General features: G+C 41.5%; 1 protein-coding gene across 2 annotated transcripts in view; it reads left to right on the top strand.

Annotated features, from left to right (window-relative positions):
• Positions 1-16,694, top strand: part of slc6a11b (solute carrier family 6 member 11b) — a 29,524-nt gene that overhangs the window by 1,267 nt on the left and 11,563 nt on the right. For both annotated transcript variants that reach the window (XM_049022107.1, XM_049022108.1), the window contains exons 3-8: positions 1,179-1,313; positions 1,677-1,817; positions 2,135-2,216; positions 4,235-4,367; positions 9,725-9,859; positions 15,439-15,542. In XM_049022107.1, the coding sequence (XP_048878064.1) occupies positions 1,179-1,313; positions 1,677-1,817; positions 2,135-2,216; positions 4,235-4,367; positions 9,725-9,859; positions 15,439-15,542 (730 nt within the window). The remainder of the gene's footprint in view (positions 1-1,178; positions 1,314-1,676; positions 1,818-2,134; positions 2,217-4,234; positions 4,368-9,724; positions 9,860-15,438; positions 15,543-16,694) is intronic.

Here is a 16,694-nt window from a genome sequence, read left to right as displayed (position 1 = left end):
CACTTCATATCTATCCCTGCATGCCTATTTGTTCCTTGGCATCTGTACAAATTACTATAATTACCTGTCGTTCTGCATGTCTAAGATACCATCTCAGCCTCACTGACATCTTGTGTCAATGGGATGTAGGAGAACATAGCAAACAAACATCAACTCAAAGCACAGCAAACTGTATGAATGAAGGGAGCTGCAGTTTGTCAATACATCAGCATGTGTGTTTTCATTTATGAATATGGAAGCAAACTTCTAAATACTGACCTCAGATTCTGTTTGGTATGTGATTTGCTTATTATCGCTTTGTGTGATATAATTCTTACATTGTTCTGTAAACAGCAAATGATTAACGAGTATAATCCTTCTGAGTAATTTCAATGGAATCTAAGTTTTTAGGTAATTTATATATCATGACATGACATAACAAGTACCCTGACCTCTGACTATTAAGCCTGCTGTGTTACAATGTACGTGTAAATGGAAGCTAATATCCTTTGGGCCAGGATAATACAAGGTCTTGAAGGTTCTGGGAGTGATAAAATGTGTATTTAGTAAGGACTACCAACACTGAGAAGGAGATCTGGGGAACTGACATAATGGGTACAGGTATCAAGAATTAACATGATGTGTGCAGATGGAGGAAGAGAGCAAAAGCATCTCTGAAACGGTTGTCAGTTTGAGTGGAATGAAACTCTTGGGGACTTGAGGACAGCCTCTTCTCAGCAGTGCAAACGTTCCCCCGTTCGGCAGTGATGGAATACAGGGAGACTCTTTCACATTCAAATCGGGTTTGTCCTTGATGGTTTAATTGCTTTGCTGCAACCTTCAGCCAACTCTGGCCGACTGAAGATGAACCCTACTAGAGTCGCTTAAGGGGGCCTTGTTTGTGATGTCATGTCTTCTCTTATCACATGGTGCAAGCCATGGGAATGGACTTTTGTACCCAATTAACAGATTATTTAATCACGTGTGTGAACAAAAAATAAAAAAATAAAAATGAAACCCATGGAGACAGATGCCTAGAGCTGGAACAACACTGGATTCTAAGATCTGCCTTTTCTTTGCTCCTATGTGCTGCCACTTTCCATAACATTACCAAGACATCCTCTCTCTGTTCACAGGCACTGTTTTGTCAGGTACAAAGCATAGCAAAGCGTATAGCTAACATTATTTATATGTTGCAGGTGCGTTCTTGGTGCCATATGTCATATTCTTTGTCTGCTGTGGCATCCCAGTGTTCTTCCTGGAGACGGCACTGGGCCAGTTCACCAGTGAAGGGGGAATTACCTGCTGGCGGAAAGTGTGCCCACTTTTTGAGGGTAATGGGTCAAACTGCATGACGAATACCGCACTGCCGTACACAAATACTGATATAAAACGCAGTCTTTTACTCTGGTTTAAAAACGTGCCTCCCTTGTGGAAATTCATGAAATATCGATAATTCAAGTCCATCATTCTAGCAAAATGCTAATTACAAATGAATGGAAAGAACTCTATTAATATTACGGATATCATGAGTTGAGATTACATGATAAGCGATCCTGCAAAGGCCTGGGGGTGGGGGGGGGAGACTATAACTGGCATTTATCTATTTACTTCCTGTAGAAAGCAAACTGTTAACTGTCCCATGGTGAGTTGAGAAGACGCATTTGTTCTTCATGACGTTCCTTGGTTACCTGCAGGTATTGGCTATGCTACCCAGGTGATCGAAGCACATCTCAATGTCTACTACATCATCATTCTGGCTTGGGCTATATTTTACTTGTTTAATTGCTTCACGACTGATCTGCCCTGGGCGTCATGCGGACATGAGTGGAATACAGGTTAGACCCTCATTAATCAGTTCCTACGTTTGATTTTTGATTTAATGATTCCACCTGTTTTCCTTTTCTATTAGCCAAATGCTTTGGTAGTAATTCAGAGTCAAGAGCATATTAACAGTAATGTTTGGCATTGAAGCCAAAGTGCGTGTGGTTATCTTAATAACCTTTTCTAAACACGGCTTCTCTCTGAAAATGAGAACTTTCGGAAGGTGGCATTAGGTTTTTCCAGTATGAATGACAATATTTAGAGCAGTGGTTCTGATGAACTCAAGACTGCTTTTCTTCTCACTTTAAAATAACTTCTTTTTCTTTCTCAGAGAACTGCATAGAATTCCAGAAGGTGAATGGATCCAACATTACCAACCCCAATGCCACATCCCCAGTGATAGAGTTCTGGGAGTAAGTGCTTTTCATTAATATGCCGTTTAATATTTGAATATGTTTCCCTTATAATAACACACTCCCATGAAACCATAGTAAAAATAATATAGGTATCCAAATATTAACTGGAGTTTTAGTGCTTGCATGTTAGCATCTACCAGTATGAGCTCATTTTTATGGATGGATCGCTTGTGTATTGTCATTGTTAACATTTAGCTACTTTGCAGACTATGCAAGAAGTCTTGCATTTTCAGAACTTTCTATGCAGTTCCATGCTTGGGCGTGAAATTTAGTCCTGCTACTACCCTTCATAACTCTATGGGCATTGCCGTTCATGGGATTCGAACCAGCAACCACAAAGTGTAGCGCAGGTGCATCACTGGAGGTGGCGGTGGTTTCACCAGACGCAAAATTGCCGACTGCCGACTGTGACACAGGACTCCGTTCGTTTCGGCGAGCAGGGTGTCGGATAACGGCAGCTTTGTTTGCAGAAACAGGCCCTTGTTGTTCCGTCTTTTTTTCCCCATCAAAGAGCCACCGGAGAAGGATGCCTGTAAACAGCTTCGGAACGGATGTAGGCGAACTTCTCCTGTCAGTGCCCGTCTTCAGCAGCCAGTATCTGCTGCCTGGCTGATTTCATGGGCAGAATCCCCCATGAGAAACATCTCTGTCAACCTCAGCGGCGGAATCCCAGCGCTCTGACTAGAGATAAAAACACACTGTCTCAGAATGATCTCACGGCATAGGATGCTCAATGTTTTATGAGAATTTGGAAAGAAGTGGAGCACATAGGCGAGGGGGCTCAGGCGAGAGAGCTCGGCATAAGGCATGTGCCCAGCAATAAGCTTCTGGTCTCAGATGATCGAAAAATTCGTAACCTTTACTATAATAATTTGTCCTTCCTTTCACACTGATGTTGTCAACATGCCTCAGGAGACTGCTGGCACAGCTAGAGATGGTATGGACACAAATTTGGCCCCCGGTCATCTTGTTTGAATTCCTGCACTGTTGCCAGTAGCAGGCGCAGAGGAAACAGTGAGGCTCTAACTGCGGCAGTTCGCAGTGACCCGAGACATGGCCTTGTTCTTGTTAAAAAAAATGGTCATCTACTTGTAACCCCCTCCTATTAAGAAAAGGAGTCTCTTTGTAAGGGGGGGGGGCATCGTTAAATTACTTACTTCATTCTAATATAGTTTGAAAATTATATTAAGCTGGCAGATGAAATATATTCTTTGTTAGGCACTGCAAAGTTTGGAACAGATGATCAAAAACATACCATATATTATGTAATATGAGGGAAGTGTGTTTTTAAAAGACTCAGTCTACTCTGCCAAACCACTGAAACTGTAGTTTTGCTTCAAAAAATGTAGAACAAACTAAAAAATATTCATCTAGACAAAAATTTCTTGGGATGTGTGGCAGAGCACTGTGCAAAAACAGGGTGCTCCTTAGCAACCAACAGCAAAGTCTCCAGATCACAGGAATCAAGCTACCTTGTCAACGTAAGACGACAATGAAATCCGTTGGATTTTCATATTGTTGTTTGCATCATGCACGTTGAAATATATGCCAGAGAGAATGAATGAGCTGGTAAATAAATGGCTGTTATACCTTGTTGGTCTCGCTCTTGGCGTTCTTGGGCAAAGGGGTGCACCATCAAAGAACAAGCATGCGTGAACCTGAAGGGAAAATCGCTAACCCTCACATGTAATTGACTTTTCACCTAATCTCGCTGTAGAGCTTCACAAAAATGCACTGTGCTACATCTGTATGCTTTATGGTGCCCAGAATGCTTGTGCTGACTATCCAGATCACTGGAATGACTGGAGTGTGTTGGAGTGTGTAAAATGTTCGTCATATTGTACGACTGACAATAGTTATGTTAGCTGTAGTCCTGCATTTGTACATATATATGTCATACTGTTTCCTACAGCTTCTTGGGTTAATGTGCACCTTGAGTCTTCAAGGCTTCTGGGGGAAACGCCCATCTCCTGCATGATCCATCAGTAATACCTGGCCAATTTCGCCCCCTACAGGCGCCGCGTGCTCAGCATTTCCAGCGGAATCGAGCACATTGGGAGCCTGCGATGGGAGCTGGCACTCTGTCTGCTCCTGGCCTGGTTCATATGCTACTTCTGCATCTGGAAGGGGCCCAAATCCACCGGAAAGGTAACTCAAATTTCGTCGGATACCACCGAGCTCTTTAGTTATCAACAGAACAAATCGGCAGGGTGCATTTTGGGTCAGTATAAGATGACATTTATGTCAATCATTCACTGATTCAATTATGTATAATGCTCATTAGTTCAGGTTGTTCAGGTTAAATTCTTTGTGGTGATATGTTATGCAATTACGTTACCTTTACTTATATGCTAATGTTTTGCTGTTTTGTTTATTTTACTTTGGCATGGTGGGCGGCGCTGTGGCCTCACACTCAGACCACCATGAGCTTGGTTCCTGCTCTTAGCTCTGTGTGTACAACCTGCTTTGCATTTATTCTGCTGGTCTTTGTGGCCATTTTGGCCTCTTTGCGGTTTATGTGAACCAACACCTCTAAATTGATGTTATAGCGTCGTTATGCTTGCGTCGTTATGCTTGCGTCGCTATGCTTGCGTCCTTCGATGGACGGGCATCCCATCCAGGAGGTAGCCAGCCACGGGTACTGTGCTACTTGGGATTGACTCCAGGCCCACCATGGATGAGCGGTTATGCAAAATGGATGGAAGGTCGGATGTGTCGCTTGTGTGGTTTCTATGGTAGAAGCCTAAGTGCGACCTGCTTCTGAAACAGCATGAGAAAGACACACCCCCTACTTCCTTGACATTGGTTATACCCCAGTAGTTACCCACTCTCTTTGATGACTTGTTTATACTAATTAACAGCACCGATGCATCGCTAAAGTCCTATCAAATAGTCATTTTCTTTTGCAGATTAGCTTCTCATTCATCTCACAATTGCCGTCATTGACTAATGATTTGCAGTTTAAATGATGCCATAATAATTACTATATCAGCTTGATGCATGTAACAGATTAGCGGTTATGTTGTCTGGGGTACCATGAATATTCTAGCTCAGTGCTTGTGTATGTTTGTGCTGAAGACGTCTTAAAGATGCAAAAAACAAGTAACCAACCGTTAACCATCAGAGCAGCACCGCTGGCTGCCTACAGCCCCTCTCAGCAGAGGTGCGGCCCGCCCAGCGTAAGCAGAGGACGGATCTCAGGATAAATCCCTCGTTTCCCCATTAATATCACCCCACCGTTCCAAAAATCGCTGTTAAAATCCCGAGATCCATAATTTGAAAACAAAAGTGTACAAGGAATTTCTAATCAGCGGGAGTTTTGGTCAAGTAAAGACGTAACAGTAGTCGGCTTGTAATAGTTAATAAAATCAGCTGTTTTGTAGTTCTCACAAAGAATAATAAATGTTGCGGTAGGAAACACTAAAAGAGAAAGATTGAAAATGGCAGATAATAGCATATTGAATATTGACACTAATGTATTACAGAAAAGTAATATACCATTCATTCATTCATTCTGTCAATCATTGATTGATTTATTGATTGATTGATTCATTCATTCATTTATCCTTTTTCCCAGAACCAGTTCTCTAATGGAGGGTCATGCTGGTAATACGAATGACAGTATCAAAAGGACATAAAACACTCATATCCTCACCCACACAAGGTCTTATTCCACATTGTAGCATTTGTCACAAAAAGGTAATAACCTTTAGGTGAATGTTTGGCATTTTTGGTAGAACTACAAGTACCACTGGACGAACTTATCTCTACACCCATGATAGTGACATACTCAAGAGGAGTATGTCAGTGTTTCCCTGAGATTTTTAAATATATTTTAGAAACATATTTTTAATTATATTTTATTACCATTTATTATTTTATCTATCTATTTGTGCAAATTTATGTGTTAGAAAATGTAGCTTCTGGGCTAACAAAATGCATGATGTGGTTTCTGTGATAGCATTTGTGGTCAGAGTAAAGGAAAAGCCAACATTCTCGTCCATGTATTTTTTAAGCGTACAGAGCCACTCTGAATTCTGCCCGCAGAAGCTCATATCAGAGATCAGAACCAAAACTAATCCGATTACGAACAGCCCCAGATTAGATTAACATTTGCGGCAGGTACATAACATGTGCGAATCTCTTTTATTAACAATGGACACACTCTGACCTATAATATTGGATCTCCTTGTTTATTGCATAAAAATGCATAAGGACCTGGCTGGTATGTACTTTGTCCCAGACTCACTTTGCACTTGGTCTCGTTTCCACCATGTCATCAAAGTTGTTTGCCAAAAAGTTTACGAGTGTGACACCAAAGAGATCACATCTAGCTTGGTATTCCTGTATCTCGATTTAAGTGGTATAGAACATTCATGGTGCTTGAATACCCTTGTTAGCAGGGTATATGACGTTGGTGTATTATGTATCAATATCCTCAGTTAATATTCAGATTATGTTTCATCCACAGAAAGGAGAACATCTCATGCTTCACATCAACTATAAAGTGTAATTTAGTCATCTACATTTCGACAGCATCACCGTGTTTTGATTAGAAGGTCCGTATGGCCATCTGTTCGCTAAGCGTTATGGGCTGAAGCGCAGCCACATTTTAAAATCTAAATTGTGATATATGTTTACAAAATAAATGATCTGTACCTCCAAGTGTAAAGAAACAAGAGTTTGATACTTCATTTTAAAATTAATTCTATCATTTAAAAAAACAAAAAAAACTAGTGACCTATAATGACAAAGTCGATCAATAGCCAGAAAAAAAACGTTACACAGGAAAAACTTTTGCAGCTCATTGAGACAAAACATGTCCAAGGAAAAGCAATTTATTATCCCCATACATAGAGACAAAGAGAGACCCCAGCTTTCCTCTACCTTAGCCTTTTACCCAGAATCCCCCACATTATGAGGGCTTTGGTGCCTTTGCCAACAGCTAAAACTCACTATCCTTCCTCTGGGTGCTTTCCCCCCCCCTTTCCCCCCCCCTTTCCCCCCCCCCCTTTCCTCCCCCCTAAGCCTTTAAACAAGTCTAACAGATTCAATGAGGCATAAAGAAACTGGAAAGAAAGAGAGAGAGATGTTTGAGGAAAAATGAATGGGCTCACATTGTACAGGTCCAGGAAAAAAGGAGCTGGGCAGAAATGCCTATATCTCCTGAAGTAGCTTTTGTTTGGGCATGAAGTAACGGGGAAGAATGCTTCTTCAAGGCAGGACTTTAGCAGCCAGTCCAAGATTGATTTCTGTATTCAGTGGAGAAAAGTAGAGCGTTCATGAGAAGCATGCAGAATTCCCCAGCTCGCCTCTCCCCTCTATGAGGAATTATTGCGGCGAGTGGGATTCTTTCTGCTTCTCCATCTCCTCCTTTTTTTTTTTTTTTGCACCCCCATACAGATCTGAGCATTCAAGGCCATCGCTAAGCTGCTTGCCACAGGCCCTTGGTGAAGCAGGAGAGAGCCGGTCTCACATAGCCATCTCCACATTTATGCAAGCAGTTCCGATCGTTATATTTAGCCCCCGTGGCCAGCTTGGGGGAGTGCGGTGACTGTCGGAGACTCGTGGAGAGATGGCGCATTGATAAGTCTCGCTGTAACCTGTGACGGTACATGTAAACACATAGATATAAAGGCTTAGCGCTCGCTGAATAGGGTCTAACCCGCTAACAAGCCGTAGCCTGACAATGTCGGACCTCACATTAGCTGAAGGGCTCTTTCCCCCAAACCAAAGGAAAGCCTTCAGTCTTCACCTTGGCCAGTTATGAAGAACCGCTCATTGGCAGGCTAGGTGGCTGGCAAACAAGGCAAAGTGATTTCTTTCCCCCTTTTGACAGTCTTATACCTGTTTTTTTTAGCACTCTGACTTTTAATGCTCTGTAATATTGTTCATCTTAATGCCTGTGATGCCGATCGTTTGCAAAACCCTTGTTAAAGGCTTTGGGAAAGAGCATTCTAAGCGCAAATCAATTGGATTGAATCGGAAAACAGGAGCATATACTTGCACTGGTGTTTTTCTGTCAACAATTCTGGTCTTACTGAAAGGTTAAGTACGACTCTAAGGCTGTGTGTGTCTAGATGGCTTCTGTAAAGCGTTACAGGTGGCATGTCCGTCTGTGTACAGCGATACGTCCACGGCCCAATGAATTATTCATGGGATTTCTCAGATCCTATAGCATGCTATGCTTTCTGACAGAAAGTACACCATATTCATTCCCGTGACCAGCGGTGAACCCAAATGATTAATTGGCGATGCAGGCCTTTTTATTTTTCATTTACATTCTTTAATGTATGCTTTAAAGTGCAGTGACATACTACAGGTCTGCCACAAGGCTGCGGTAATTGGGCAGTGCCATGAGGCACATTTTCCCACACCACCAACAGAGCTCAGCCCAGCCGAGGACTGGGAAGGATTCTTTTTGTTTTAACGCCCCATCTTGTCCTAACATGCTCTTGACTGGCTGCCAAGGGGGAGAAGGACACAGAGCTACTTCCAAGGTGTGAGAAGGAGCGGAGGGGGGCAGAGGTGGAATCATTCCAGGGATTTGGATGGTGCTATTAAATGCTTAACACAATTCTTAGGCCTCAAGGTGGGATCCGGGGAGGGGGGGCGCTTACCAGTAGCCGTCCATAGTTGCATTGCACATAATCACATTATCTTGTCTGACCACTGTGTACCTCTGCATGGCTTACATGAGAAACATGCCCCACCCCCATCAGGGCGATTTGCGCAGGAGCGGAGCTGCCCGTGATCCTCACGCCGACAGGTCGCGCCCTTGAAACTCCTCGGTGGTCTATATTTGTGTTGTATTTTTTTGTTGCGGGAGACGTGGTGTAGTGTGCTTTCCTCCATAAAAACTTCGGGCTCGGAGTTTAATCTTCCACATCCTCCGGAGTTTCAGTCTTTCACTGCTTTCAATTAGGCCGTAGAGAACAGAAGCTGATAAGCTGGCACCAGTGCAGTGCGAACTTAACCCGCTCCAGGCACCAGGCTAGCGTTTAATTACTCCATTCTAAAAGCCATTTTCCTCATTTTTTAAAACGAATTGTATATATGAGCAATGTTGACGAGCATTTTTTTTCCAGGTGGAATCAATCAATTTAACTATATTGTTTGATGTGAAGTGCAACACTAAGGGATATGATTAGTCAAACTAATTTTAAAGCTTGGTGATTTATGGTTTGACAGTATGTTGATTTATATTACATTATAAATGTATTCTTTCATTATTTTCATTTCAATATATCATTATACAAATGCATGGAGCAGTGGGATTATGCCTTTAATGATACAGTGTTTGTGTGTGTGGTGTGTCAGAAACCGGCATTAAATCCAGGAAGTGCCGTCTTGTCCCCTGGGCTTCCTGGGTTTGGCTCCAGGTCTGCGTTGAATGACATTGGACACCACTAGTTGACTTCTGCATGGATGTATGAATTCTGTACAAAATAACAATGCTAATATTAATGCTAATATGCTAATGGATTCCTGCGTTGCGTCTCCAGGTGGTCTACGTCACCGCCACCTTCCCCTATGTGATGCTGCTGATCTTGTTAATTCGGGGGATTACTCTACCTGGAGCCGCAGATGGGATTAAGTTTTACCTGTATCCTGATATGTCTCGGCTGTCCGACCCGCAGGTAGGGTGGGAGTCAAGGACTTCATTGTTTTTTCTTACTCAGCGTATTATTACAGTATGATCGTTATTGTTATTACATTATTACAGTATGATCGTTATTGTTATTACATTATTACATTATAATTTGTGCGGGATTCGGCCGGAACGCATTCCGGGACCTCTCTGTTTTTAACTGTCGGTGTTCCAGCACCTGTCTCTGTTTAAAAAACAACAATAACATAAATAAATAAAATATAATAACTATGTATTGTAATTCACAGACCAATTTTCACGTGATTTCACATCCTTCATTAGTTTAGGTTTATTTTTAAAAATACAGTGCATGTTTTCAGCACTGTGTTTTTTTACGCATTCCGGGACCAGCGCCCTCCTTATTGCCCCCCTGTTCGCATCTGCCCCTTGTGATCTGACACCTTCTTATTTACAAATTAATCGCTGCATCATTATCATTAGTAACAGTAGGAGCAGTACGAGCAGCAGCAGCAGTATTAGTATTTCAAGCAACACCTCTGGGGAAGAAGCAGTTAATCTGCAACCATAACGTATGAAAAATTCATGTTTCATAGGATGTTTCTTACAAACGAAACCCAGCCAGGCTGTATAAAATTGCCCGCCCAGCCTGCTGGGCACATCGATGACTTTTTCCACAGGGACTTCGAGTACGAGTGCTACGATATGCTCATTTGTAATGAAATGTTTTGTTCTACTAGTGTCAATGTGGTGTCCCACATTCAAGTGATCTTATCTCGCATGTTTGGCCTAGAGGTCTGGGCACTTTCTCATTTGTTGCTCCTTCATGACACGGAAGTGGACATTTTGAGGTAGTTTGTTGTTAGAAAGTGCACAGAAGTGTGTAGGAGTTCTGGTGTCGGTATCAAAAAAATCTGTTAAGGGGTAATCCTTGAAAACATCCTTCCTCTCAAGATGGGTTCAGGTCTCCATCTGATTATAAAGTATGCATCACTGTACAGAACAGAACGGTTGACCCTATCTCTTGGGTACAGACATCTGAGGTTGCTAGGCAACAGCTCGGTGAATGCTTTTCGTCCTGAAGTCATTTATCCGTGATAGATCTGGATGACTTTTACCATGTGAATCTGAGATCTATAAACCTTGTATTTTCACTCGTTCATTCACAAGTGCAGTGATGTCTCAGAGGCTAAAATGAGTCAAAAGGACTGGTTTGTTGAATTTTACAGAAATGATGTAACTCGTATTAGCAAATATAACGGCCTGCTCACTGCAGTTTTGGCACTTCCCCTGTTGGCGAGATATAATGAGATTCATCAATGTGGCCAATCTAAATGACACTTAGTTGTGCCATGGTAACCCAGGCAAATGTCACCCCTGTGAGCATCTGTCCATGTGTCCAGTAAACCCCTTTGGACTGTAGCTCTGAGTCTCAAAAATATTGATGCCCAAAGCTTGTTATTCTAATTTGACCAAAACATTTTAATAAAAATAGTTCTGGGTTGGTGGGAATGTTGTTGAGTTCATATAGGGTTGTTGTTTTTTTGGAATGTATGAATGTTTATCATTCGGACGAATTTACAACTATTCCTACTTACAGTTGGTCAGTTTCTGTTGACATGCTGTGCAGAACATCAGGTCCTCTCTAGGGAATATTTTGGCCAGCTTCTGAACTACTACAGCTAATTTTCACTAAAATATGTTTCTAAAATATATTTAAAAAATGGTAAATAAAAATAGTCATTACTTAATAATATCTGATCTTACGGTTCAAACTAACTGAATTTTACCAGTGTTTTACACATACATTGCGTTCCAGACAGCAAATAAAATAGTTATACTCTTTCTCACAATGGACTGAAAGCTGAGATTCCAAATTTGTAAAATGCAGAGAAATCTAGATACATGTGGTGAGGATCTGCAGTATATACAGCCATGGAAATAATTAAGAGACCACTCTGTTTTATTTAAAAAAATGTAGATCCTAGTTTGTCATTCTGGTGGCAGAAGGCTACACTGCCAGGCAGGCTGCTTACAGGCTCAAAATTTCTAAGACAGCAGTACACAAGAACAAGGTGAAGCAGGAGACACTGGGAACGACCAGAAACCAGCCAGGTAGAGGGCAGAAGCGACTTTCTAATGCCAGAGATGATCATCAACTTATCCGACATTTTTTCATGAATCATAGGATGACATCAAATGACCTTCATAAGGAATGGGAAACATTAAGTGCAGGTGTGAAGTGCACAGCTAAGACAGTTCCGATCAGGTTCCTAGAAGCAGGACTGAGGTCCCAAATAGTACCAGGCTGCATCAAAAAAAAAAAAATACAGACTCTCCTCTACTTACGAATGAGTTACGTTCCGAATGGCCGTTCGTAACTTGAAAAGTCTGTAAGTCATTATTCAACATCATTTTCAGGGTATAAGTACAAAGAACTAGGATGCTGGGAGTTCGCACGCTACGCTGCTGCGCGGCGGGAGTAGCGGCCAGAAGTCGCACTAGGCGGAATTGGTGTGCAGAAAAAATAAAATTATGTTGCTGACAGGAAACGGGAGCCCAAGGAACACAATTTGGACTTACAGCTCTTCGTTCGTATGTCTGAATATATATATATATATATATATAGGGTTGTTCCCTGCCTCGTGCCCATTGCTTCTGGGATAGGCTCTGGACCCCCCGCGACCCAGTAGGATAAGCAGTTTGGAAAATGGATGGATATGTATATATATATATTCATTGTTTCCACGGCTGTGTATTATACATCTTCTCTTGGGTATTGACAGTTTTACCAAAGGATTTCTCCCCATATCTGCTCAATGTGTGGTCTGCCAGTACTCTTCCACTGGGTTCCAGTCGCACCTCTGCTCTGTGTGTGTGAAGCTTGTATGTTCTCCCCATGTTGTGTGAGTTTCCTCCTTCGGACCAAAGACATGCTCTGTGCATGTATGTGCCATGTGGCGGACTGGCATCCTGCTCAGGGTGTACCACAGCCTTCTGCCCATTGCTGCCTGGAATAGGCTCCAGGCCGCCCTGTGCTGGAGAACCACTTATCAGACATGTGGATGGGGAGATAATGACCTCCTCATCAAACATCACGTTTAAAGTTAATTGTTCTCTAGTTGAGATCCCGACAGAGATACGAGGAAGGTGCCAGAATACTTGTTTACAACGTGTTGATGTGAACAGAGACAGGAACAGATAAATTTTCGAGACAGCATATCCATGCTTCACCATCTCTGTTCCATCTCCCACGGCACAGAGCTGTAGAGCAGAAGCACCACATTACTCTGGGTCTCTATGGGCTTAGGGGGCAGGGGCTTTTCAAGGGCTTTGAAAAGTAGATTGAGAAGCTGGGAGTTTTGTTTTTTTTTTTTCTCGTGACATTGCCAGCCTTGTTGTAACAAGCCATTCTTGTTTATGCTGCATTAGCCCATTTGGTGGACGGTAATTGATTTGTTACGGTGCCCTCTACTGAGTGCCTTTCAGAGGTGGGCAGGGGAAAAACTCTTCAATATTCAGCAGTTATTGGAGATGAGTGAAATAATGACGATATGGTAAATAGAAATAACAAGGAATTAAAGTAGGAATTCATAAAAACTGAAAACTACAGCACAGCTAACTCATTCATTTTGAAATTGAACATAGCTGATGCATGGATCTCAGATCAGTTTATGGAAAAGGTTTAAATGATTGGAGTAATACATGGTTGCATTTTATACCAGGAGAAGCAGGATGCAGCTTATTTATAAATACATCAAACCTGTGAGGTCTCCATAATTTAGCAGTGTAATTTTTCAGGAAGCTGTCACACCTTGTGTGTGTTTACGTGCTCCTACACAGCGACTCCTTAATCGGTTTGGACCTTTAATGTGCATTTGCTTATCTGCGAAGCAATATTTTTATCTTGGCAAATTTCCTCTGGGCCCGGTGATGTACGAGTCACGGCCGTGTACAGAGAATCACACCGTGGCTGCACAGCTTAAGGTAAACAGGGGGGAAATGAATCTTGGTTGATGCTCAGAGAGATAGCTGTTAGCTAGAAATGTTGATTTAGCCATCAAAGGGACAATGAGGGTTGTTGCTTTTGCAATTACCTGTCACCTGTACATTAATCACAACCTTTAAATGCTGATGCCATGGCTGGTCTCTCATCTCGGCAGCTTTGGCAATTTTGAACGTTTATGGAAGAACAAGCAGCACCATGTTTAGGGTTTTTCCATGGCTTAAGCCATTGAGTCCAAAGCTGTAGCTAAATTGTTTGACGGGGTCTTATAAGTACCCAGCTCTCCAACTGCGATCTAAGCCGTTTTACTTAGGAAGCCGATATTCTGGGCACGAAAATTAGCCCCACTTCCCTGAAACCCAAACATCAACATACAAACTTAACCGACAACTTGATCCAGACAAATCGTGGGCACCGTGGGAGCTCTAGATGACGTATCCGGATTTAAGAGAATAAGGGGACCAGGGCGATCTTATTGTAGCATCCTGCAGTCTAAACAAGACTAAACACAACCCCCTTCAAATTAGCCACAACATCAACAAGTAATTCCCTGGATGGGAGCCTCCAGACTGGGAGCCAGGAAAAGGCATCAGCGGTAGTCGTGTGTGAGATAAAAAAGGACATAAATGAACATCAGCGCAGAAAAGATGTTCTTGGAGGGAAGCAGGTTTGTGTTGGTTGGGTCAAAGGGGTTTCCCTGGAAACCAGCTGGAAGAAGCAAATACTGCGCACTGTCAATTGTTTCCTCCGTAAAGGAGATTAGTGGCTCAATGGTTATCTGGGCACATTTTTACAGGGAACCCTTGCATACCCCTTTGGTGAATTTTACCTTCCGCTTTGTCATATAATGGGCCAATTATCGGTCTTTGTCTGACAGTTATTAGTTATGAACATATCAGAAATCACAGTAATTATCTTATTTTACTACAGGGCAAGGGTGAAAAGGCCATCAACAACAATTTAAAACTGTGAATCCTAAGTTAAAACATACTTCCATACTTACAATTTGCATGGATTATGTGACACTGTTTTCAGATTTATTGGAAAACTGTGCCTTACAAGGTTTGTGCAATGAAAAATAATTTTGCGGTGTGAAATTCAACAAGTGATCATACCCAGAAGCTTAAAAGGAAGTGAGGTCATAGCTTATATTCACTTTTTGAAAGCATTGTTTTGGTCGAATGACTTTTCCATCTATCCTGCTGTTCCTATAAATGCGTTATTCTGCTGAGAGATGTTATAATATCTCTTCTGCTAAACGTCTCCAGTTCCAAGAAATCACTCCATCATTTCACTTGATTCAGTAAACTACCTATTGTCTAAGCACATATTTGTATTTTCAAGGGTCATTTACATGTACATTCCCTGAAAGGTATGGAGGAACTCCGAAGTTATTAAGGACTAAAAAAATTATAGAATTATTTAACAATTAAAATGTTAAAAAGTGAGATTAATGACCATTGCCTATTTATGTCCAGTTAAATGGAAAAACCTTGATAAGCCATGTTAGTGAATGACAGACAAGTGCTTTAGCTTATGTGTGTAAGTAGTACGTGTGTATTTTTGAGTACCACTGGACAAATGAATACCATCTTGTCCCTCAGGTCTGGGTGGACGCCGGGACCCAGATATTCTTCTCATATGCCATTTGCCTGGGGTGTCTCACGGCCCTGGGGAGTTACAACAGCTACAACAACAACTGCTACAGGTGACGCATTTAAACGCGCTTCCTTATATGGGCTATATGTAAATTCATGTGCAGATTACCCATGGTGCCTTAACTGGAGCATGGCGAGGTAACTGCCATGTTTCCATTCAGCTGCTGGGGTTTTCAGGTGATGTTTTTGATGTCTGTAGTCTACATGCACATTAATGACACCATGTACTGTATATAAACCTCCCCCCCTCCGTTTTACACTTCCCTGTATTTTGCAGTTGAAGTATAATGAAAACCTTCGTCACTTATTGTTTGCATGCTGTACCGTGATCCTGGGGGCATGTAAAAGTACGTGCCAATGTGTATATCTCTATATGGATGATATAAACCTGCTTAAGTTGACCTGATGAAAGGAATGAAATTAACTGGAACACTTGCATTGTTCTTGACGCGAAGTCTAATCAGTCTTTGGCAAACTGATCGCACTGAATGCATTCGCACTTCTCAGCAGTTGTTTGTTCCTGTGCAGTAACGCGATGGCATTACAGAGAATTGTGCCTTGGATCCATAATCTTTGCCTGCTGTAAATATAAGCGAAGCTACTATGTAATGCTTGAAAGCAGGAACTCTGCACGAGCATTACAGGCATCTAAATATATGAGGCTCAGCCATATCGCAAACACCATATGCTTCATATAAGGCTGTCAAACATTTTTCTTATTTCAATGATATATAACAACACATGGGATTTTTTTATATGTCCACTACAATCAGTGTTTTTTCTTGTATGATTATGACTACAATCATATAAAAAAACACATGACTTGTAATGTACTCAAGGGAAAATCTTATAGGAAAAAGATAAAACTTTGTATTTTACATTTTACATTTTACCATACATATGGTTGTACCAGGAAACACAAGTTTATTGTTTGTTGTTTCTTAATAAAAATTTATATTGCTTTTACATTATTCATAAGAAAGACATGCATGATCTCTCCACATTCAACTGGTTTAATTAAACTGTTATGTTCTCAGAACACAAAATGAATGCATCAAGTGAAAAGGATGTTTCCTTTTCAAAATACTCATTCTATTTATGTGGAAACATTGTCCATGATTCAATTAAGTTCATTCGAAACTAATGCGTAACAACTAATACTGACAAAACATTCATTTCATATGCAGAATAATGATAATAAT

Source organism: Brienomyrus brachyistius, chromosome 8 (genome assembly GCF_023856365.1).
Source record: "Brienomyrus brachyistius isolate T26 chromosome 8, BBRACH_0.4, whole genome shotgun sequence".
NCBI lineage: Eukaryota > Metazoa > Chordata > Actinopteri > Osteoglossiformes > Mormyridae > Brienomyrus > Brienomyrus brachyistius.
Note: the sequence above shows the minus strand (reverse complement) of the source record. Positions and strands in the feature narration are given on the sequence as shown.